Genomic DNA, 24,565 nt, shown 5'->3' with positions numbered 1-24,565 from the left:
AGGCTTTTATTGGGATTTACCAGGTACACAGCAGGCGGGGGTGCGGGGGTGGGGGTATGGGGAAGGGGGTGGGGCGGGAGGCTGGCAGGCCTCTCAGCCCCTACCAAGTCTTCACTTTCTGGGCTCTCCTGTGTTCTCTCGTGGTCTCTGCTTCTCCGTTCCTTTCACTCTGCTGTTCCATTCTCTCGTTCGTTCTGCTGGTGTCCCGTAACACCGCCCTTAAAAGCCCCGTCTCTCAGCCCAGCTGAATCCATCTACATATGCCCACACCCTATTCCAAGTGCCCGCCATCAGGCATGCATTCAGGACCGCAGATCCATCATCAATCCTAATGGCGGGAGGGCAGAAAAGCCTGATATCATTTACTTACCCTACAGTCTTATTTAGGAATCACTGAAGTCTTTCCCTAGTACTGAAGCAAAGAGTACACGGAGGAGGTGAGCCTGTGTACTCAGCTCTGCCCCTATTTTGCCCCAGGCATGGGCTATATTTTCTCTTGTTGAGTGAACTCTTGTATATTAGCCCATTTTACCACATGCGATGTGCAAATATTCTGTCCCATTTGGCAAGATGTCTTTTCATTGTAATAATTTCTTTTGCCATGCAGAAGTTCTTGTTTAATATAATCCCATTTTTAAAAATTTGCTTTTGTTTTCCTTGCCCCTGTATTCTTGTCCACATAATGAAAGTCAGTGTCTTGGCGTGTATTGCCTGTGTGTTCTCTATCGTTCATGATCTCAGATCTTACAAGTCTTTAGTCCATTTTAAGTTATTTTTTTATGTATGGTATGATGATAGAGTGGTCTAGTTTTATCTTTTTGTGACTGCTCTGTTTTCTCAACACCATCTGTTGAAGAAACTCTTTCTGCACTATAATATTCTTTATTCCTTTATTGCAAACTAACTGTCCATGTAATTGTGGGTTTCTTTCTGGTCTCAATTCTGTTCATTGTTCTGTGTTGCTTTTTATTCCAGTAACATACTCTTTGGCTTACTATACGTTTGCAGTTCAGTTTGAAGTCTGGATGTGGGATACCTTTGTTCTTTTTGATCTGGATTGCTATGGCTATTTGGGATCTTTCATGGTTTTATATAAATTTCAATAATGTTTCCTTTATTTCCTGAAAGAATGCTAATCAAACTTCGAAAAAGGTACCATTAAATTTGTATATTGCTTTGGGTAAGATGGTCACGTCAATGGTGTTAATTCTCCTAATCCATGAGGCAAGGGAAATCTTTTTATTCTTTGTATATTCTTTTTCTTTTAATATCTTATTTTAGAGATTTATACTTACTAACAAGAAAATATGTTCACAACATATTGCAAGGTGAGAACAAGGGTTCGGAAAGTATTTTAATTATCATTCCAGTTTTGTAAAGCCATATGTATGTATTTGTATATGTATGCATAAAAATATTCTGGAGAAAACACACTCAAGCACTAACTGGTAAACATCTGTGGGCAACAACATCATGGCAGGTATTCTTTTTTACATTATATTTTCCCAACTCCTTTTCATTCTAATCCAGAAATTACTTGTAAAAGACTTTTTTTATTTTTCCCAAATGAAAGATTTAATGTTCTTTCCATCTCATAATTCGAGTTTCAAATTATGTTCTCCATGTTAAAGGTAAAACAGCTCAGGCCTTACACAAAAACCAGTGCTTGCTTTAGATCATTGTGGTGCAGTTCCTCATTACATAAATTACTTCAACATTTTGGGTTCATTAGCGGGGGAAAGGAATGGAAATTCCATACAACTGAAGTTCCAAGGTATAATGGTAGAAACAGCAAGAACATTAACAAAGAAAAATGCCTTGGTAAGAGAGGAGACAAACCTCCACATATTCCCAACACTTATTTGATTCACTCTGGAGGGTCTGCCTTGATTAGTCTATTTTAAAAACTGCTGTGGAAATAAAATTAGCCCTAGCTAAAACTAACATTAAAATGCACAAAATATACAGGAATTCTACTAGCAATGGTTTTAAAGATAGGTTAGGAAAGGTGATCTAATAATTTAATTTTGAACTCTGTTACAAAAGTACCTTTAATCAAAAGCCATCTGTTTCAAATTTTCCCTTTCTATGGGCATAAATTCTCTGTAGCTGTTTATTGTGCTCATTATTTAGCCACATTGCTATTATCTTTCCTGTATTTCTGAAATGTCTGCTGTAGCTAATCCTCTGTCATTTCTGATTATAAGAGTTCTGCATATTTTGTCTCTGTCAGCCTACCTAGATGTCTATCTTTTCAAAGAAACAGCTTTTGGGTGCACTGATCTTTAGAAATGTGTTTTGATTTCTATTTCTTTTTAAATTTTTGCTCTAATTTTTATTATTTCCTTCCCTCTACTGATTTTTTGGCTTCATTTGTTCTTCTTACTTCCATAAGTTGAAAAGTTAAATTATTTATTTGACATCCTTTTTGTTTCTTGATATAGGTATGAAGTATATTAGTAATTACATATTGTTAATTTTGTCAATCTTTTCAAGCATAACTTAGTGAATACAATTATTTAGCATATATTTTTTGGATACTCATGTTACAGATTGCTTATACAATTGAAATAGAAGGAAAACCATATTTTGTCTATCTCAAAAAACAGTAAGTAATTATTTTGTTCTTTTAAAATTTTAGTTGTTTTCTTGATTTCTAAATTAGTCTCTTTAATTCAAATGTATATTTGGAAACCAAAAATGTTTTCAACCATATACTTATTTAAGTCTTGTACAATGGGGCATTTATTTATATTGAGTATAAGTACATTATACTTATAAAAAGACATTGAGTCCTGTACACTGTTTTGGAGGGGCCAAAAGTAGTGATAGGGTGACTAATTTTTGATTATACAATGGTTTAGGGGAATGATGATGGTGGCTTTAAAAATGACATTGGTCATAGTCCTAGAGAGCACAATTTGAAGAAGATTTGGAGAAATGATTGGGGAAAAGCGAGGAGGTAATATGGGCAAGGAAGATATTTATTTGAAGAAAAGATGAATTTGGTTTGCACTACCTATAAGATACCCATTTTTTTTAATCTTTCCCTGCAAGGTATATGAAAATAGGAATTTGAGTTGCTGAGGACAGATTCACAATAGGAGTATTAATTTAGCAGTAATCAATAGTTTGGCTACTTTTTTTTTTAAATGAGAGATTATCAAATGCTTATAAATAGAATATTGGTAAAATATTGAATCCATAGAAAGACTGATATTTCTGTGATAGATAGAATACAAAAGAGTAGTGAAGCTGGGAGGATCAGAGAGGCACGAAGAGCAGTAGAAGTATGATGATGTATGATGTAAATTAAGTGATTAGACTAAGTAGTGACAGTTTTCAAAATTATGTGAGAAGTCCAGTACAATGGTGATTTCAAAATTGTCTTTTAGATTTGACATTCTGGTGCTTATAGGTTTTCTGGTGCACTGTCATTGTGAATGAGAATTATTAAAGTTTAGAAATTGTGGAGATTTACTGCTCTTTTGATAAAATTTGTTGAGAACTGAGAGTATGTAGGGAATAGCCGAAGTAAGAAACAGGGTCAAGGGAGAATGACTCAGTAATTACTTGAAAATAAACTTTTTAATAATATTAAGCTAAAAAAATCAGTACAGAGGAAGATTTCAAAACTGTGGCACTAAAAAAGCCATATTTTCAATATATGGAATAGCATGGAATCCATAGCAAAGTGTGCTTACTTTGTATAAAAAAGTCATTCTCTGTGAATAAAGATAAGGAGGGAGTGTGGGTGCAGGTGATCTGAAAGTGAGGAGATATGTAAGTTACATGGCATGAATCACCCCAGTGGTGTCAAGTTTTCTAATAGTTACTGAAGAGAAAGGGAGAAAATGCTGAACAAGGTTCCTGAGAAGGTCTTGAATTTGACGTGATGCCGAACAAATCTTTCTAAACTCTGTCCTACCTCTACATTTTAATTTTGTCATTCAGGTTAAACCTGAAATCAGTGAGCAATAAAGACAAAGATTTGAAACTTCTATGCTGGGAAGTGAATACTCTGTTATTTCACTATTTGATATATCTAGTAACTTGATTGTTCATTAGCATCCACTTTAGTATTGTATGTCATAATAGTTGAAATGCCTCCCTCAGTACCTAAATTCTTCTAAATGACAAGAAGTATTAGATCAATAAGATATGGCAAGATAATTTGACTACCTTAATTCCTCAATAAAAATAAACTTTATATTATGAAGAATATTTTTTTCTGTTTCACAACTCAGCATGTTTTTGTGATTTCTGCCTAGATCATTTTTTTCTTCAGCTTCTGTTGTTTATTCTTATGACAAAGATGACACCCAACATTCTAAACCTTTGTTAGTTCAGGTAAGACTTAGGTTTTTTTCTTAAAGGTTTCTTGTGGAACTTCTTTAAAATATGAATATTTTGTAATTACTAATATATTCTTTTAAACATTCACTGAAATTGAATAATTTGGGCTAATTTGTATTTTTACCTGTCACAAATTTATTAGGTAATTGACATAAATGTTAAACTACTAAGCTAGCTAAAATAATAAATATGATTAACATTTTTGGGATGTTCATTTTTATAATTTCTACATCTGTTTTTCTTCCTGTATTATTTTTTCAGATGGATTGCAATTACCATGGATATATTGCAGGTTTTCCAAATTCTCTTGTGTCACTCAACACTTGTTCGGGACTCAGGTTGTGGTCTACTTAGATATATTTAATTTGTTAATATTAGTTCCTTATAGTCTATGAGTTGATTTTCATATATCTTTCCTAGTTCTACCATCACCTTTATTTATCTAATTTCCTAAGGAATACTGATAAAATAGAATAGGTTACCCTGGTACCATCTGGCCCTGTAGCTGGATGTGACAGGATCTGCTACCTGAGATTTTTAAAAAATATTTATTTATTTATGCATACAAGAACTGGGGTACAGGCTAGAGGTGTTGGGTGTGAGAGGATCACAAGAGACAGAGTGTAGAATAGAACAGGCAGATTGACTGAAATACACTGGAGCAGTGGGCGAGATAGGAGAGGTCTGCTGTGCCATGTGGGTATCTCCCTGGCTGGGGATTGAACTCGTGCTTCAGTGGCTGAAGATAGTTCATAGGCTGTGTCTTAACCCCTTGCACCACCAGGGAGGCCCTGCTGATGATTTTTGAGCAATTTTGAATGTAGGGGTGTTGGTGATCTCTATGTAGCTACTTTGTTTTTTGAAATTCTTGGGTTGGTTTGTTTGTTTTTGCTGATTCCTTAACTTCCCAGAGTTATTCATAAATGCAGAGTCCTGAATGTGATAGAAACCTTTGTTCTGTTCCCAGTCATTTTGTAAGCATGAATTTCCTCCAGTTCTGCCCACACAAAGAAATGATTTAGGACACTGTCAGAGGAGAGTTAGGAGTATCAAAAAGGAATCTAAGTCTATGCATGAGAGTGCCTATAGAACCTACCGACTGGCTTAGAAAAATCTTTATTAGAGGAAGTGGATTATGCCACTACCATGCTTCCTTTAGATAGTCCAGATATTTCTCTTAGAATATTTTAAATATAAGCAATATACACCCCTGTGGCATTACTGGTCCAGTTCTGGAATAACACCTCAAAGAAAAAACTAAGGTGACGTTAAATGTAAAAAAAAAATATTCTGGGCAAACTTTCTCATTAGAATATTAGATTGTAGTTTTGGTAGGATCATTTCAGACTTGTTTTAATTATTTTAACATTCAGGGGAACAATGCAGTTCAAAAACATCTCATATGGAATTGAACCAATGGAGGCTGTATCAGGATTCATGCACATGATTTATGAAGAAAAAAAAGATAAAATTAAAATTCCTCTGTTAGGAGGAAATGTCACTTACAGCCGTAATGATTTAATGTATGATGTCATAACAAGTATAGAAGTAAGTGTTGACTTTATAATTTTAACTTATTATAAATTTATAAATGAAAATGCCTTCAAAGCAAAATTTGGTGACTTGCAAATTTCTTTTTTTAGTTATTTTATTTTATTTTTTATTTTTTTTACATCATTGTCCAGACTTGCAAATGTTAAGATCATTTTACTTTTACATCATGATCCTGCATGACTTTTAAAATGGATAGAAAAGGCTGCCAAGATTTTTGTTAGGGTTGTTATTATATGAAAATTTTGCAAAGTTTAGATTATTAATCCAGGAAACGCGAATGTAAGATAAAAGAAAACAACAATTTCTACATGTGACATTTGTGTAATTAATCTAATTATTCCTTTTATACATTTATTCTTAATTTAATGAAAGTTAAAGTATCATCTGATCTGGATTTCTAAGTCAAGTCTTTGTTTCATGATAATTCAGATATGAGTACTATCAGAGCCTTACAGAATGTATGTTTATAGGTTTGTGATAAATTCTTCCACAAAAACCTGTACATTGCCATATGTAACATTCTTTGTTATCTGAAATTATCATTTACTATGAACTTCAGTAATATTTTCTAGTATAGTTTGCCAGAAATATTTAGCCAATTGTTTTTAAATTATTGGTTATTAAAAATATAGCCCCTTATGGAAGGTTATGAAAATTATCCCAAGACTGATGAAAGAAAAGCCTTATAGTATAAAGTCATTATTTCCAGTTGTTGCTGTTACTAAAATCAGAACATGGGTTCTATTATAACTTCAGATGTCACTGAAAGTTCTTGTTAACCACAGGTACTTTTTTGATTGGAATTTTCTAAATAGTACATACATTTTGTATTTGAAAACAGCCTTCTTATGTTATCAATACCAATGTGTCTCTCATTTTATTTCTGAAAATAAATCCAATAGAAAGATAAATTTTTGGAAATTCCTCATGACTCGTGTGGTGTGTTTTTCAGAGAACTGATTTTTCCAAGTTATTCCTTCGTTATCTTGAAATGTACATTATTGTGGATAAAAAATTGGTAGGTGTTCTTTTAATACATTGTTATTTAAAAAGATTTAACATTTGACTTAAGCTTGATTTCAATGATGTAATAAAAATGTTAGGCCATTTTTTGATGTTTATTTTGCTTTTGGAATTAATAGATCCTTAAAATTTATCTTGCATCTGGAACATTTAAGCGCTTTTGCAAAGTGAAGCATCTTTTCATTTTCTAAAATTTGTCAACTCTTCTTCTTTCTTTTAAAAGGGCTACATCCTCGGGCCTCCCCGGTGGCGCAGCGGTTGAGCGCTGGGTTGCGAAGGTGCCCGCAGCCTCTGCAGCGCCGGTTTGATCCCTGCCTGCTCCCCGGCCACCGGAGGAGGGTCCCAGATGGCACGCAGACCTCTCCTGCCGCCCGCTGCTCCCCTCAGCAGTGTACTTCGGTCCTTCTGCCTGCTCTGCTCCCCGCTCTGGCTCTGGTGAATTCTCTCACCCTCCCGCGCTTCTGACTGTACACAGTGCTTGTATAAATAAATAAAAAAATAAATAAACCTTTAAAAAAAATAAAATAAAAGGGCTACATCCTCAATGAACAAAACTCTTTCTATGAGGATCACATCAGTTTGAACTGTGCCCTAAGCTCCCTGGCAGTTGGGCGGGGGTCACTGTCTTGGTTCTGCAGATGCAGAGCCACAGAGCTCTCTGCTCAAATGCTGTTGCTGTAATTGGTGCAATATCTCTTTGTGTTGCTGGGAAGCTCTGACTCAGTTTTCTGACTATTTCGGGGGCTGAAGGCTACATGCGACAGTGGTCAGGGTTATAGATTATCTTCCCTGCATGTGAATTTTCTATATTTAACATTAGATGACATATAAAATTAGATATGACATATAGATACCATGTCACACATAGTCATTAGGTATAACATATATATGTAATACATTTGATACTATTGGATTAATGTTGAATTTCTTGAGTTTGATACTGACATAATGGGCAAACAGGACAAAGTCCTAATTCTTAGTAAGTATAGGCTGAGGTGCTTGCAACTTATTATTAAATATTGAGAAAAATTGCTGTTAATAAGAATGAAAGATGTATGAATGAAGCTTTCATTTTAAAGTGTTAATCTACAAAACAAGAGAAGTAAAAGAACAAGAATTAATACAAAATATAAATTAATGATAATAAATGCAAACATTAAAATTGAAAAGTAAGTTCAAGAACTGGCTTGTGGAAAGATGAATGGGGAGAAAGTATAATCAAGTAAAAATGAGGTAAGCATGTTAGGTTGTCAAAAAGAATATAGAAGATGTAACTAGTATTAGAGACAATCACAACAAACAAACAAAATAACAAACATGAAAATTTGTCTCCAAAAAAGGTATGAATTTAAATCAAACCATCACCTTGTATATCTTAAACATACAGTTATAATTACTTGTACATCTTAAACATATACACTTACATATTATACATATATACACACATATATAATTGTCATTTATATCTTAAAAAACTAGAAAAGAATTTGAATGCATCATTGCCAGTAAAAGTAGGTTTACATGTTTGTATCTGCATGGGGGTTATATGTTCCACCTCTACAAATGTATGCTTTCACACTCTACCCACAATTGATACCCCTTTCCTCCCCCACTCCCACCTCAACACCCTCCCCATCTGGTTGCCTCAGTATTGCAGTCAGATGTTAGAGTATTATTGGTTTGGTTTTGACTGACCCTGTTATGTTGCTTTATATCCATAGATAGTGAGAGCATCCAATATTTTTCTTTATTTTTTTTTTAAGATTTATTTATTTGTACAAGCACTGGGTAGAGTCAGAAGTGCGGGAGGGTGAGAAAGAATTCACCAGAGCTAGAGCGGGGAGCAGAGCAGGCAGAAGGACCGAAGTACACTGCTGAGGGGGGCAGCAGGCAGCTGGAGAGGTCTACGCGCCATGGGGGACCCTCCTCCGGTGGCTGGGGAGCAGCCGGGGATCGAACCAGTGCTGCAGAGGCTGCGGGCAGCTTCACAACCCAGCGCTCAACCGCTGCACCACCGGGGAGGCCCCAATATTTTTCTTTTTCCTTCAAACATTTTTCTTACCATTATCATCTCTAGTTCCATTCATGTAGTTGCAAATGGCAGGAACTCTTTTTTATAACTGAGTAGTATTCCACTGTGGTATGCATATATGTATACATGTAACAAAAACATTTTTCAGATAACTCCTCTGTTCTTGGCCACAGCCATGTTTATAATATCTAAGTTATAAAGGAGAGATCTTTAAAATGTTTCAGGTTGACATTATTCATATACCAATAAATTCTAGACTATAAGGAAAACATGCAGCTTAATAATTTTAAATAGTTCTCTACTAAGCAGCATGCATTTGCTGCTGAGTAATAAACTCACATAAACAAATGAACTGCAGACTCAGCTTTCTTAAAGCTACAAACTTTTAAAATACTGTATTAATTTTGGTAGTATGTTGATAGAATGTAACATTTTGATCAAGGAATGTAATGAGGATTTAATATTAAGTAAAATATTAATGAAATTTATTACATCAATTTGATGCATCAATAAGTCAAAAGGCAAATCATTTGGTGTGCTTCAAAATTCATTTGATAAAATTTTAACTCCAAGTTTTATAAAAATTTGTGTACAGAAAGATTCATAAATAGATATTTCTGAACATAATCTAAAACACTGATCTTAAACTGAACACCACTTATTGATGAAAAATGTATAGTTTCTAATGAAAGCAGGAGCAAAGCTAATATACTACTTACATGCTATCAATATTGTCCTGACATTTTAAACTAATTAGATATAGAAAGAGCTTATTGGAATGAAGAAAATTTTAAAGCATGAGTTACATTATGATGTCAATGATGTAATCTGAACAGTTTCCAGATATGTTTTAATATGGTTTTCCCTCTATGCATGCATTTTTGTTTATGATTATATGTATTTAGAAATAATTATCTTATGAAATACCACATTAAAATTATGATTCAATTATCATAAGAAATAAATAATGCCATAATTTGAGTAGATTACAAATTAAAAAAAATCATACTTTTAAATATTTTTATTAAATTGTTTGTACATCATTGTTGTTTTCCTGGATTTCAGTGGGAATATATGGTTACTTTTGAATTTAGTACTTTTTGTATGTAAAGGGTATGTGATATATTAATGATCTCTACTAGTTTTTAAAAAATAATTCATCTTTTTCAGTTTGATTACATGGGATCTGATATAAAGATTGTAACACAAAAGGTTGTTCAGATAATTGGCCTTGTGAACACAGTAAGTTTTAAGACCTTTTTTTAATGTACTTTATGAAAGAATAGCTAATATGAGTATAGTATTTTTCTATGTATAGTTGAAGAGTTTCCTTACTCAAAATTAGATGTCTTAAATATTTTTTTTAAATTTAATACTCTATTAAAAATTTTCATTCACCTTTTTCTTTTAGATGCTTGCCAAGTTAAAAATAAGCATTTTAATATCTTCCATAGAAATTTGGTCAAATAAAAACAAAATTTCTACTACAGGAAATCCAAATCACATATTATTTAGGTTTGTAGAATGGAAAAGAAGCCACCTCTTTGGATCTCATCAGGTTGCATACTTGTTGGCGTGAGTAGTGTTCCATATTTGCTTAGTGTTAAAGGAATTACACAAAATGATTTAATGTTAGTTTAAAAATAGTATATAATATATACCATGTTCTATAAATTTGATAGACACCATGGTAATTGGAAAAAAATGTAATTTTAAAGTCCTTGCCCTTAAGAAGCTAATGTAAAACAAGACTAAAAAATTTTACCAGCCAATATAAATTTACCTGATAAAAGTAAAGTTAAATAATAGTATTGAAATAACCAATGGAGCTTAATTATGGGAGATACATTATCATTGATTTGCCTTGATTTACAAATGTTTGCTGTCTGTTATGGTATCTCTACATTCTTACATGTCATCTGTTTAATTCTTATGTTTTTATTTTATAATAACATGAAAATATTGAATAGTTACATTATCTAGCATCTAATATACTGATAAATCTATGCATCTTTGGTAAATACATGAATAGGGAGGTCACAGAGAATTGAATTTTCAAGGCAATAATTGTAGAGGGAATCAAAATGAAAACTATAACCATTAGTGCAATGGCACTTTACATTAACTATTAGGTCTCATCCTTAAACTTCTGGATGTTTATCAGATTCAAAATTTGACAATATCTATATTGAAGTATTCTTAATATTGGTGGTTTGAAACAAAGGAAATAGTATAATTCAGAGTAGCATGGAGTTTAGAGTATAGTAATTGTCTAATCATGTTTGCTGCTGTGAAAACTATCACTGGTAATACCACTCTGAAATGGAAAATTATTATTTTATTATTAACTGGAAAATTACTGTTTTATTAGCTTTAAAGAAAACCCTAGTTTTATAGGATCCACATTTCCTGGAGAAGTATGTAATAAGGATTCTGCTGCAGGAGTTGCTGTGGTATGTAATTATTTTCCAGTGTATTCTCATGTTTCAAAATTTCCTAAATATTTTAATGCATGAGTAAATATATTACTTAATTTGCTCATCCTTTAATGGTTTTTATATTACTAATTTAGAGTATACAATTTTAACTGTACATAAAAAGAGTATATGAGCTGAGCTGATTGTGAAGTCATATTGTTTTTAAAAATATACCTAAATTAAACATTATTTTGAAAAATAATGGAATAATTTTATCAAGTTTATATAGTCAATGTAATTTTAATATTCTCTATTAAAACATTTTTTCTTTCTAAATTAATAATTGGTATACATGTATTTTTTATGAACTGACATTCTTTTTTTATTTTAATGTAACTATTGCAGCCAGTTCTTTATGATATTTTTGCTGTTATCTTGTTATTGATTTATGTTATAGCTCACCTTTTTTCTTTGCTTTTAATTTCTGCAGTTTTAATTTAGTGTGTTATATAAATATAAATATATTTGTGTATTTACTATATTGAGAATTTTTAGGAGGAATCTATAATTTATGCATTGTTACTTTTCATCAGTTATAGGAATTTTTCTGGCATTATTATTGGTATTCTCATGTACAAAAGTGAAGTACAGATTTTTCTGAATGTTTGAGAAAATGAAGACTATATTACCTTCAAGATGTTATTGTTGCTCCAACGACAAATTATTTCACCTAGTGTTGGTTATTAATCCTTTCTTAATTAAGAGTTTACTTTATAATAATAGTTTTAAGTTCATAGCAAAATTGAAGGAAATGTATAGCTATTTCCCATAACACCACATACCCTTACCCAGGTGTAGCCTCCCACATTATCAACATTCCCCACCAGCATGATATATTTGTTACAATTGATGACCCTACACTGCCATATCATAAACACCCAAAGTTCATAATTTTTTTTTTAATATACTCATTTTTTTTTTAAGATTTATTTATTTATTTATACAAGCACTGGGTACAGTCAGAAGCGCGGGAGGGTGAGAGAATTCACCAGAGCCAGAGCGGGGAGCTGAGCAGGCAGAAGGACCGAAGTACACTGCTGAGGGGAGCAGCGGGCACAGGAGAGGTCTGCGCGCCATGTGGGACCCTCCTCTGGTGGCCGGGGAGCAGCCGGGGATCGAACCAGCGCTGCAGAGGCTGCGGGCAGCTTCGCAACCCAGTGCTCCACCGCTGTGCCACGGGGAGGCCCCTCATAATTTATTTTGAAGTTCACTCTCAGTGATATTTATTCTATCAGTTCATTAGCTTTTCAACTATTTTGTTTCTACACTATTTTCTTCTTTCTTTCAGGTACCCAGTTAAGTATATTTATTATGGAAACTCTCCACAAATGTTCTGTAATTTCTGATCTTAGTTTCTCCCTTTTCTTCATGCTACATTTTGATGTTTTCTTATTGCAATTCAGTATTAATATGATGGCAACTGTTTCTAAACTACTGTTAACACCCTCTATACATGAAAATTTTTGTCTCTTTTTGACTCTAGAATTTATATTGTTTTGTTAGAATTGCTAAATTATTTGGATTTATCTATGAGGTATCCAGAATGTTTATATATTTGTTTAAATGCACTTAGAATAAAATTTAAAGTAAACATAAAATGAATTAGTGTAAAAATATAATCTGAACAGCTTCTTTTTTATTTCATATATATATTTTACATCATTCTTCATTTTTTTAACAAATGCTTTCTCCTCTCAGGTGTAGTCTCCATGAAATTCCCACCACCAATTCAGCCATGTCCCATCACCAGAGTCCCTTGTGCTCTTCCCACCCCTGTTTTGTTCCAACTCCCTCCTCCTTCCATGCAGAATGTCTCTGATTTATTTTTGACTATTGAATTTGATTTTTAATTTATTATAATTACTTTTTCTCCCCCTGAGCCCTTGTTTTCTCTATATTCCTCCTATATGTGAAACCATCCAATATTTTTCTTTTTCCTTCTGACTTATTTTCCTGAGCATAATCTCTGCCAGCTCCACCCATATTGCTGCAAATGGCATGAGTTTATCATTTTTGATTGCTGAGTAATTTTCCATTGTGTATATATACCACATCTTCTTGAGCCAATCATCTATTTTTGGATATTTGGGTTGTTTCCAGGTTTTACCTATTATAAATAGTGCTGCAATAAACATAGGGGTGAAGGTGTCCTTTTGGATTAATGTTTTTGTGTCCTTTGGGTAGATTCCTAGGAGTGGAATTGCTAGATCATATGGAAGCTCCATTTTTAGTAGTTTGAGGAAGCTGCACACAGCTTTACATAGTGGTTGGACTAGTTTGCATTCCTACCAACAGTGTAATAGAGTTCTTTTTCCTCCACATCCTCGCCAGCATTTGTTGTTGCCAGTTTTTTATTTTTTTATTTTTATTTTTAAAGATTTATTTATTTATACAAGAACTGGGGTACAGGCCAGATCTTCAGAAGGGTGAGAGAATTCACCAGAGACAGAGTGGGTAACAGAGCAGGCAGACTGATGAAATACATTGCTGAGGGGAGCAGCAGGCGCAACAGGAGAGGTTTGTCGCGCCATGTGGGACAGGCAGCTGGGATTGAACTGGCACTGCAGAAGCTGCAGACAGTTTCACAGTGCAGTGCTCAACCACCTGTGCCACCAAGGGAGGCCCTGTTGCTAGTTTTTTAATATGTGTCATTCTCACTAGTGTAAGGTAGTATCTCATTGTGATTTTAATTTGCATTTCTCTGATTACAAGAGGTGTTGAACATTTTTTGAATGCTTTCTCAGCATCTATTGATATGATCATTTGCGTTTCCTCTTTGGAGAAGTGTCTTTTTAGCTCTTCTACTCATTTTTTGACTGGATTATATATTTTGTTTTTGTTTCGTCTTGTCAGCTCTTTGTAGATCTTTGTGATCAGTCCCTTAGCATTAGTATTGTGTGCAAAAATTTTCTCCCAATCAGTGGTGTATCTCTTTGTTTTGATTACTATCTCTTTTACTGTACAGAAACTCTTTTATTGATATAGTCCCAGAGGTTCATCTTTTCCTTCACTATGTTTGCTTTCAGTGATGTGTCTTTAAAGGTGTTACTGAGATGTATGTCATGTATTGTTTTGCCTAAATTTTCTTCTACGTATTTTCTGGTTTCAGATCTTATGTCTAATTCTTTAATTCACTTTGAGTTGGCTTTTGTGCATGGTTTGAGGTTGTAGTCTTTTTTTTTATTTTTTATTTTTTTATTATTTTTTTTAAGATGCATGTATTTTATTTATTTATTTATTTATTTGTTTGTTTGTTTGTTTTGTTTGTTTATACATGCACTGGGTACAATCAGAAGCGCGGGAGGGTGAGAGAATTCCCCAGAGCCAGAGCGGGGAGCAGAGCAGGCAGAAGGACCGAAGTACACTGCTGAGGGGAGCAGCGGGCGGCAGGAGAGGTCTGCGCGCCATGTGGGACCCTCCTCGGATGGCAGGGGAGCAGCCGGGGATCGAACCAGTGTCACAGAGGCCGCGGGCAGCTTCGCAACCCAGCGCTCAACCGCTGTGCCACCAGGGAGGCCCTGAGGTTGTAGTCTTGCTTCGTTTTTTTGGATATAGCAGTCATGTTTTCCCAGCACCATTTACTGAAAACACTGTCCTTGTCCCATTGCATATAGTTTGCTCCTTTGTCAAAGATTAGTTGTCCATATGTATGTGGCTTTATTTCTGGGCTTTCTGTTCGATTCCTTTGGTCTGTGTGTCTGTTTTTGTTCCAGTACCATACTGTTTTAATTACTATGACTTTGTAATATAGTTTGAAATCTGGGAGTGTGAAACCTCCATTCCCCTTCCTTTTAGTCAGGAGAATTTTGGCTATTCAAGGTTTTTTGTGGCTCCATATGAATTTCATCAATATTTGTTCTATTTCTTTGAAGAATGTCATTGAAATTTTTATGGGAATTGCGTTGAATATGTAAATTGCTTTTGGTAGGATGGCCATTTTAATAATGTTAATTCTTGCAACCCATGAGCAGGGGATGTCTTTCTATTTCTTTGTGTCTTCTTCTATTTCTTTTAAAATATTTTATAATTTTATTTGTATTGGCCCTTCCCCTCTTTTATTAGGTTTATTCCCAAGTATTTGATCTTTGTTGTTTCAATTATAAAAGGGATGATTTTCTTGATTTTTTTCTTCTTCAGATTGATTGTTTTCATATAAGGCTACTGATTTTTGTGTGTTGATTTTATATCCTGCTACTTTACTAAATTGGTTGATTATTTTGATTAGATTTCCTATAGAGTTTTTAGGATTCTCTATGTATATTATCATATCAACTGCAAATAATGATAGTTTTACTCTTCTTTCCTTATTTTGAATCCCTGTATGCCCTTTTCTTATTTCTCTGGCTAGGACTTCCAGTATTATATTGAAAAGCAGTGGTGAGAGTGGACATCCTTGTCTTGTTCAGACCTTAAGCGAAAGGTTTTCAGCTTTTCACCATTGAGACAAACAGTTGCCCTGGATTTGTCATATATGGCCTTTATTATGTTAAGATATGTTCCTTCTATCCTGAGAATTTCAAGGGCCTTTATCATAAATAGATGCTGAACTTTGTTGAATGCTTTCTCGGCATCTATTGATGTGATCATATGGTTTTTATTTTTCTCTTTGTTGATGTGTTGGATTATATTAATTAATTTTTGGATGCTGAACCATCCTTATGACCCTGGAATAAATCCCTCTTGGTCATGGTGAATTATATTTTTGATGCATTGTTGGATTCTGTTGGCTAGGATTTTATTGAGGATTTTTGTATCCATGTTCATTAGAGAGATTGGCCTGTAGTTTTCTTTTTTTTGTGTTGTCCTTGTTCAGTTTTGGTATTAGTGTAATGTTGGCTTCATAAAACATATTTGGTAGTATCCCATCCTTCTCAATTTTCTGAAAGAGTTTGTGGAGGATAGGCACTAGTTTGTTTCTGAACATTTGGTAAAATTCATTTGTAGAGCAGTCTGGTTCTGGGCTTTTGTTTCTTGGCAGGGTTTTGATTACCGTATCAATTTCACTGTTTGTAATTGGTCTGTTTAGGTCTTCTATTCTTCTTTATCTAGCTTTGGATGATTGTAAATATAGGAATTTGCCCATCCCTTTAAGATTGTTGAACTTGTTTGCATATAACCATTCATAGTAATCTCTGATTATTTCTTTGATTTCTGCTGTGTCTGTTGTAATTTCTCCTCTTTGGTTTATGATCCTATTTATTTGTGCTTTCTCCCATTTTTTCTTTGTGATCCAGGCTAGAGGTTTGTCTATTTTGTTTATTTTTTCAAAGAACCAACTTTTGGTTTCATTGATCTTTTGGTTTGTTTTCTTAACTTCTATTTCATTCATTTCTGCTTTGATTTTTATTATTTCCTTTCTTCTACTGGCTTTTGGGTTTTTTGTTGTTCTTTTCCCAGTTTTTTAAGGTGGGGCATTAGGTTGTTTCTTTGAGTTCTTTTTTTGTTTCTTGATGTGAGCCTGTAGTTATATATTGTTATATATTTTCCTCTTATAACTGCTTTTGCTGTATCCCATATGTTCTGGGTGGTTGTGTCCTCATTGTCATTCATCTTGAGTTATTTTTTACTTTCTTCTTTGATGTCCTCATTGATCCAATGATCTTCCAGTAGTGTGGGCTTCAATCTCCATTAGATAGGAGTGTTCCTTGTTTTCTTTTCATGGTTTGTTTCTAGTTTGATGCTGTTATGGTCAGAGAAGATAGTAGATATATGATTTTGATCTTGATGTATCTGTTGATTTTTGCGTCTCAGTATGTGATCAATTTTGGAGAATGATCCATGTGCACTTGAGAAAAATGTGTACTCATATTTTTTTTTTGGTGCAGTGCCCTATAGATGTCTGTTAGGCCCATGAGGTCTAGGTCCTTTTTTATTTATTTATTTTTAGATTTATTTATTTATTTATGAAAGAACCGGGGTACAGGTCTGATGCACTGGAGGGTGAGAGGATTCCATAGACAGAGCAGGGAACAGAACAGGCAGACTGGTGAAAAACACTGCTGAGGGGAGCAGCAGGTGAGATAGGAGAGGTCTGCCACACAATGTGGGACCCTTGCCGGCTGGCCTGTATCGAACCAGTGCTGCAGAGGCTGCGGACAGCTTCACAGCACTGTCTCAACCACCTTCACCGCAGGGGAGGCTGTAGGTCCTTGCTTAGAACTCTAGTGTCCTTGCTTATTTTTTGTCTCATTGATCTATCCATTAGTGAGAGTGGTGTGTTGAAGTCTCCTACCATGTATGTATTTTTCTCTAATGTCTGTTTTCAGAGATGATAATAATTGTCTGACATATTGTGGTGCTCCTTCATTTGGTGAGTATATGTTGATAAGTTTTATGTCTTCCTGATGTATTGTCCACTTAATCATAATGTAGTGACCCTCTATGTCTTTTTTTACCTTTTCAGTTTGAAGTCTATTTTATCTGATATGAGTATAGCTGTTCCTGTCTTCCTTTTTGGTCCATTTGTGTGTAGGATTGTTTTCCATTCTTTTACTTTCAATCTATGTTTATCTTTTGTAGTTAAATATGTTTCCTGTAGACAGCCAATAGTTGGGTTCTATTTTTAAATCCAGCCCACTACAGTATTTCTTTTTATTAGTAAGATTAGACCATTTACATTTAGAGTTAATATTGACACATTGGCATCCATATTTGCAATTTTCTTTGCCTTTTTGTGATTCCATTCCTTACCTTGTTCTGTTCCTCCTATTCATTCCTCTGTTGGTTTTATTTCTAGGGTTCCTTGTAGTATTTTTTGGAGTGGGGGTTCAGTAGTAATGAACTTCTGGAGATTTTGATGTCTGAGAAGGTTTTTATTTTTCCATCATAGAAGAAGGAAAGCTTCACAGGGTAGAGTATTCTTGGTTGGAATTTGTTGGCTTGGGGTTTGTTGAATATGTCCCTCCATTCTCATCTGAAGTGTTTCTTCAGAGAAGTCTGATGTCAGCCTGTATGATTTTCCTTTGTAGGTTATCTGCTTTTTCACCCTTGTCAGTTTCATTATTTTTTCCTTGTCTTAGACCTTTGGATATTTTACTATTATGTGTCTTGCTATCGCTTTCTTTTCATTTTGGTAATTTGGTGTTCTTCCATCTTCCTGTATTTCTATTTTCATTTCCTTCTTCATGCTTGGGAAGTTTGCTTCAATTACCTCCTTAAATAGTTTTTGGTTCTTTCATCTCTTGTGGTATCCAAAGGCCCCCAATGTAGAGACCAGCCCTAGGAGGCACCTCCTGATGCCCCTCTCACTGGTGGTTAAATGGTATGTCCTTCCTGGAGAAAGCGCAGCTAAGCTTCCCCGTTTCAGGTGTAGGTGGTTGGTGATTTTGTTGTGATCACTAGGTGGGTCCTAGTAGGCTTTCAGAACTGCTTATTGCAGCAGGTCTCTGGGAAAGAGGGTTGGGAGGAGAAATGCTACAACAAAGGGCTCACCAGCCCTATTTCCTATGGAAGTGGAGAGGCTTAGGAGCTCCACCATGGCATGCACAATAATAACCTCAAAAAGAAAAGCAGTTGTAGAAGTAGAAAGTCCAGAAACAAATTCACAGGGATCACTGGAACCCATTTTAGAGACTGCCTACTACCAAAGGAATGCAGAATTATTTAAACCAAATACTTAAAGAATTTTTTTTAACTCAAGCTATAAAATGTGGTATTTAAGACTATTAGATTTGCTAAGATAACTGGTATTGCCTTAAAATAACTGTTATTGCTTATTTCTCTATCTTTAATAAGTTTATCATCCATTTTAATTATATATGAATAATAGATCTTGGATGCATTTATGAATTTTAAAATGAGTTTTATATGATAATTTTTTTAATCATGGTAAGTAATGGTTTTTTTTTTTAATAATTGAATAAGTGTTTTTCTTTTCTTATATGTAGTATCCAGAGGGCTTGTCTTTGGAATCATATGCTGTCAGTATTGTGCAGTTGCTTGGCCTTAATTTGGGATTAACTTATGACAATAATGACACCACCTGCTATTGTTCAGGAGATATTTGCATAATGTCACCAGAAGCACTGTAAGATAATTTTCTATATTAAATACACCTATTCCTTTTTTCTTCTTTTTGGTTAGGAAACCCATGCTACTAATAAGTAAACTGAAGTAATTTGACAGTTATAGAACACTACCCACAACTGCAGAATATACTTTCTCTTCAGGTGCAATGGAATACACGCCAAAATAGTCCTGATACTGCCCCTGGTTCTCCATGCCTAGGGACACACTCTTCCATCTAACAACCTTCCTGAAACTGACATATATATTTTTCTTTTGATCAGATTGAAGGAAACTTCTAGGGGCAAGCCATATGAATTGTGTAATTTAAGTGATTCCACATAAAGTTGAATGTATTGATATTTGCAGATAAAGCTGACATTGGACATTGTACAAACATTACAAATATAATTCATTTTAATAATTTAAACTTATTTTTTCAGACTTTTTATTTTTTTGAATATTTTTTTTTTTAATTTTCTCATGTTGTTGTTCAGTTTTATACAATATTTAATTTTTCTGCTCAGGTCTAGTCCCCGTAAATCTCCCACCACTACATCATCTGTGAACCATAGTCTGTTGTGCTCTACCCTCACCTGTTTTGACCCATCTTCCTTACCCACCCCAGCTTTATGGCTCAGATCTATAGTTTGCCTGCAAGTTTTCTCTCTCTGTTTTTTGACCCTTTATTCAGTTTACTTGCATTCCTTTTGTAAGTGAAGCCATCAATATTTTTCTTTTCCCTTCTGACTTATTTCACTGAGCATAATACCTTCTGGTTCCATCCATGTTGCTGTGAATGGCATGTGTTTATCTTTTTGTGAATGCTGAATAGTATTCCATGGTGTATATACACCACATTCTCTTGATCCTTTCATCTGTTTCTGGGTATTTAGGTTGTTTCCATATCTTAGCTATTGTAAATAGTGCTACAATAAACAAAAGAGTGCAGGTTTCCTTTCAAATTAATGTTTTTGTGTCTTTTGGGTAGAGTCCTAGAAGTGGAATCACTGGGTCATATGGTAGCTCCATTTTTAGTAATTTGAGGAAACTCCCCACAACTTTTCACAGTGGTTGGGCTAATTTGCATTTTCACCAGCAGTATAAGAGAGTTCTGTTTTCTCTATATCCTCATTAGCATTTTTTTTTTTTTAACATGGGCCATTCTCTCTTGTGTGAGGTGGTATCTCATTATGGTTTTGATTTGCATTTCCCTGATTATAAGTGAGATTGAGCATTTTTTTTCATATGCCTGTTGGCCATTTGCATTTCCTCTTTGGAGAAGTGTCTTTTAAGTTCTTCTGACCATTTCTTGACTGGATTGCTTGCTTTCTTTTTGTTGAGTTGTGTAAGCTCTTTATAGATCTTTGATATCAGTCCCTTATCCATTGTGTGGAATACAAATATTTTCCCCCCAGCAGTAGGTTGTCTCTTCACGTTGATTAATGTCTCTTTTGCTGTATAGATGCTTTTCAGTTTGATGTAGTCCCAGCTGTTTATTTTTTCTTTAGTTTTCTCTGCTTCTGGGGAGGAGTCCACAAAGATGTTTCTGAGGTATATGTCATGCAGTCTTGTGCCTTCTTTTATGTATTTCATGGTTTTAGGTCTTACATTCCAGTCTTTTATCCATTTTAAGTTGGTTTTTGGTATGGTGAGAGATAGTAATCTAGTTTCATTTATTTGCATCTAGTGTTCCAGTTTTCCTAACACCATTTCTTGAAGAGAATTTCCTTGTTCTAAAGCACATTCTTTGCTCCTATTTCATAGATTAGTTGACTGTAAACATGTGGCTTTATTTATGGGTTTTCAACTTGATTCCATTGGTCTGTGTGTCTGTTTTTGTCCCAGTACCATGCTGCTTTGAATATTATGGCTTTGTAGTAGTCTAGTACAGAGTACTTCCATTCTCCCTCTTTTTAGTCAGGAGAGCTTTGGCTTCTTGAGGTCTTTTGTGATTCCATATGAATTGAAGCAATATTTGTTCTATTTCTTTGAAGAATGCTGTTGAGATTTTTATTGGATTGAATTCTGCATTGAATTGAATTGGATTCAGTTGCATTGAATCTGTAAATTGCTTTTGGTAGAATGACCATTTTGATAATGTTAATTCTTCCAGTCCATGGGCAGGGAATATCTTTCCATTTCTTTGTGTCTTCTATTTTTTGTAACCATTTTTTGTAATCTTTTTTGTATAGGTATTTCACCTTCTTTGTTAGGTTTATTCCCAGGTATAAGATTTTTTTTTTTTTTTGGTATGATTGTAATTGGGATGGTTTTCTTGATTTTTTTTCTTCTTCAGACTGATTGCATTTAGGAGTACTACTGATATTTTTATCGATTTTGTAACCTGATACTTTACTGAACTGGTTTATTGTTTTAATTACTTTTTCTGTGGAGTTTTTAGGATTCTTTCTATATATTATACCATCTGTAAATAATGAAAGTTTTACTGCTTTCCCTATTTGGATTTCTTGTTTGTCTTTCTCTTGCCTAATTATTCTAGCTAGGATTTCCAATATTATATTGAAAAACAGTGGTGAGAGTGGATATCCTTATCTTGCTCAAGATCTTAAAGGGAAGGCTTTCAGTTTTTCACCATTAAGAATATTTGCTGTGGCAAAAACATTAGTTCAAAAGGATACCTGCACTCCTATGTTTATTGCAATGCTATTTCTAATAGGTAAAACTTGGAAACAACCCAAATGTCCCAAAATTGATGAGTTGGAGTGGGGAATATCTTAGGCTCACAGAGACAAATTTTTTGGCCAGATATCTATTGTTGTAGGTGTTCTACTGCCTGTGGGAGAATGTTTCCTTGACTTTGCTTTTGTTGTTGTAGGACCTCTGTTGGCAATGTGATTCTGCTCCTGGTGACTCTTGGTAGTAGCATGGAGTCAGCAGATCAGGAGAGCAGTTCTTTGGTAAATTATTATTAACAGAAACCCCAATTGATCTGCACTGGTGGTATTTCTGACAAAATTCCAATTTGATGTCATGGAAAGAGCGAGCATATCCAGGGTGCCCTTTGTTGCTAGATTGTGGTTCTGTAATGATTTTCTTTTGTTTGCTGTCTTTCATTGGATAAGAAAATATGAGATATCCAACTAATATGTTCCTCCAGTCTTGGGGTGGGGCCCCAACTGGTTTGCTCAGTCTTTCAACTTTGCAAAATTCTCCTTCATTTGCTGCTTGCCTTACTTTAAAGAGCTTATATGTATACTTAGTGAAGAGAAGCAGGGAATAAAAAGATCTATACCATCTTGTCTGACGGAAAGTGTATATTTTTATTTGAAAAATGTTTCAATTACGAAGAGCAAAAACTCCAAAATATGCACTCAAAGTTACTACAAACGTTTATACTGGCATTTATAAAAAACACAAAATTATATTAATTGATAGAAAAGCATATAGAAGATTGAAAACAAGTTTAAAATTCACTTATTTGGCCCAGAGCAAGTAAGAATAACACTGTTCCTCTATTTAAATATTTAATAAAGGTGTAGCATAGGTAAATAATGGCTCATTTTTAAAGTAGGGTAAAAAGGGGGGCCCTATACTTCTAGAGGACAATGTTGTAAAGCAACATTAGATCCATAAAATAAATAGGATACCAATCAAAAGATTTTGATTTTGTTTTTTTATTACAAGAGTTTTCTTGTTGAAATTTGAAGTGTGTTAAAATGTATTAACAATGCAATAAACATTTTAAAAAGCGTACATATTGTTTTCCATGAAGAATAATGCTCTTTATAATTCTCTTAAATAAACCATACATTAGTTGTAAATGTAGAGATACACAGCTAAAATTTTTGTCATACTTGTGTCTTTTGTATTTTAGGTATTCTGGGGGTGTAAAAGATTTTAGTACCTGTAACTTCGATGACTTTTACTATTTTGGTTCCCATCGTGGCTTTGAATGCCTGCATAAAATTCCTCCTAATGTGCCCGTTTACAGAACTATGAATAGTATATGTGGCAATGGAATACTGGAAACAGGTGAACAGTGTGATTGTGGCACTATAGAGGTTAGTAGAGTTTTTTCAAATAGTTTTTATTCCCTATATATGTGTATAGTTGGTGGAAAATAAGATAAAAACCAGGTCTTTTAGCGGAATGAAGACCCTTTTCAGAAGACCTTTTTGGGAGAGATGGAAGGCTTTAATCTGCTAATTTTGCTGTTTTTTGAAGAGCAAAAGTTCTTTAGATGATGTTTTATTCAAATATTACCTTTTGACAGTCTTTACTGTAAGAAGTAAACTCCAAACTTAAAATCAGTGACCATAAAGAGTATCAAAGTGAAACAGGGACAGTCAGGAAAGGAGGGTGGATGCCAGAATGGCCAGAATGAAGATGCTTACCCAAGCTCTAGAGATCTACCAAAAAGCTCCAGAAGGCCAAAGTCAAAACCAAGGGCTAGAGCAATATGATATCTATACAATAGGGATCTGTAGGCTATAGCTGAACAAAGGACAATGCCTGATAGAAGACAGGTCATTTTCTGTGGGTTATCACCTGCATGCACAATTGCAAGAGAACTCAGGGTCAGGGAACAACCAATGTGAGGTTTATTTTACAACAGTGGAAACAAAGAACTTGATATAGCCACAAATGGCCAGTTATCTCACCTCAGATCCACCAGAAATATAGATGTAAAAGAGTACTGGTCAACTGTCAACAGAGCTGACCAACACTGGCCAGTAGTGATGGTCAGCACTGGTCCCCCAGAGGCAGTGTCAAGAGACACTAAGTGCTAACAACTCTTTGTGAGTTTTTGGACTATACCAACAGCAAATAGCTCTTTGAGACATCAGACCTGGGGCCTTTGGTGCTCCTTTCAGGTGATGTCAGATATACGACCTTAGACCAAGTCTTTGAAAGCAGTCTTTGACTGCTCTTCCTCTTTCAGAGGTTGGCTAGTGGATGCTTCTTTTCTTCTTTCAAGGTTGGCATCTGGTCCTCCTCCTTTTGTCTTTCTTTGGAGGCTGGAACAGTGTCCCTCAGCTCCCCCAGGCCCTGGCTTATATTCTCTTTCAGGGTACACCATCTACAAGTCTAACTGGATCATTTTTCAATCCTGTGACTGATTGGACCATTTAGCACCAGTCAGCTCATAGCTCAC

At 34.5% G+C, this 24,565-nt stretch overlaps 1 protein-coding gene across 1 annotated transcript in view; it reads left to right on the top strand.

Moving 5' to 3' along the window:
• Nucleotides 1-24,565, top strand: part of LOC311170198 (disintegrin and metalloproteinase domain-containing protein 5-like) — a gene marked incomplete at both ends in the record, with an annotated part of 65,715 nt that overhangs the window by 3,894 nt on the left and 37,256 nt on the right. The window contains 11 exons of the mRNA XM_084232592.1: nucleotides 2,445-2,451; nucleotides 2,553-2,608; nucleotides 4,272-4,350; nucleotides 4,618-4,694; nucleotides 5,730-5,904; nucleotides 6,863-6,928; nucleotides 10,136-10,207; nucleotides 10,377-10,540; nucleotides 11,337-11,418; nucleotides 19,329-19,468; nucleotides 23,285-23,471. Coding sequence (XP_084088718.1) covers nucleotides 2,445-2,451; nucleotides 2,553-2,608; nucleotides 4,272-4,350; nucleotides 4,618-4,694; nucleotides 5,730-5,904; nucleotides 6,863-6,928; nucleotides 10,136-10,207; nucleotides 10,377-10,540; nucleotides 11,337-11,418; nucleotides 19,329-19,468; nucleotides 23,285-23,471 — 1,105 coding nt within the window. The remainder of the gene's footprint in view (nucleotides 1-2,444; nucleotides 2,452-2,552; nucleotides 2,609-4,271; nucleotides 4,351-4,617; nucleotides 4,695-5,729; nucleotides 5,905-6,862; nucleotides 6,929-10,135; nucleotides 10,208-10,376; nucleotides 10,541-11,336; nucleotides 11,419-19,328; nucleotides 19,469-23,284; nucleotides 23,472-24,565) is intronic.

Source organism: Talpa europaea (assembly GCF_964194135.1).
Source record: "Talpa europaea genome assembly, chromosome: 4".
Lineage (NCBI taxonomy): Eukaryota > Metazoa > Chordata > Mammalia > Eulipotyphla > Talpidae > Talpa > Talpa europaea.
Note: the sequence above shows the minus strand (reverse complement) of the source record. Positions and strands in the feature narration are given on the sequence as shown.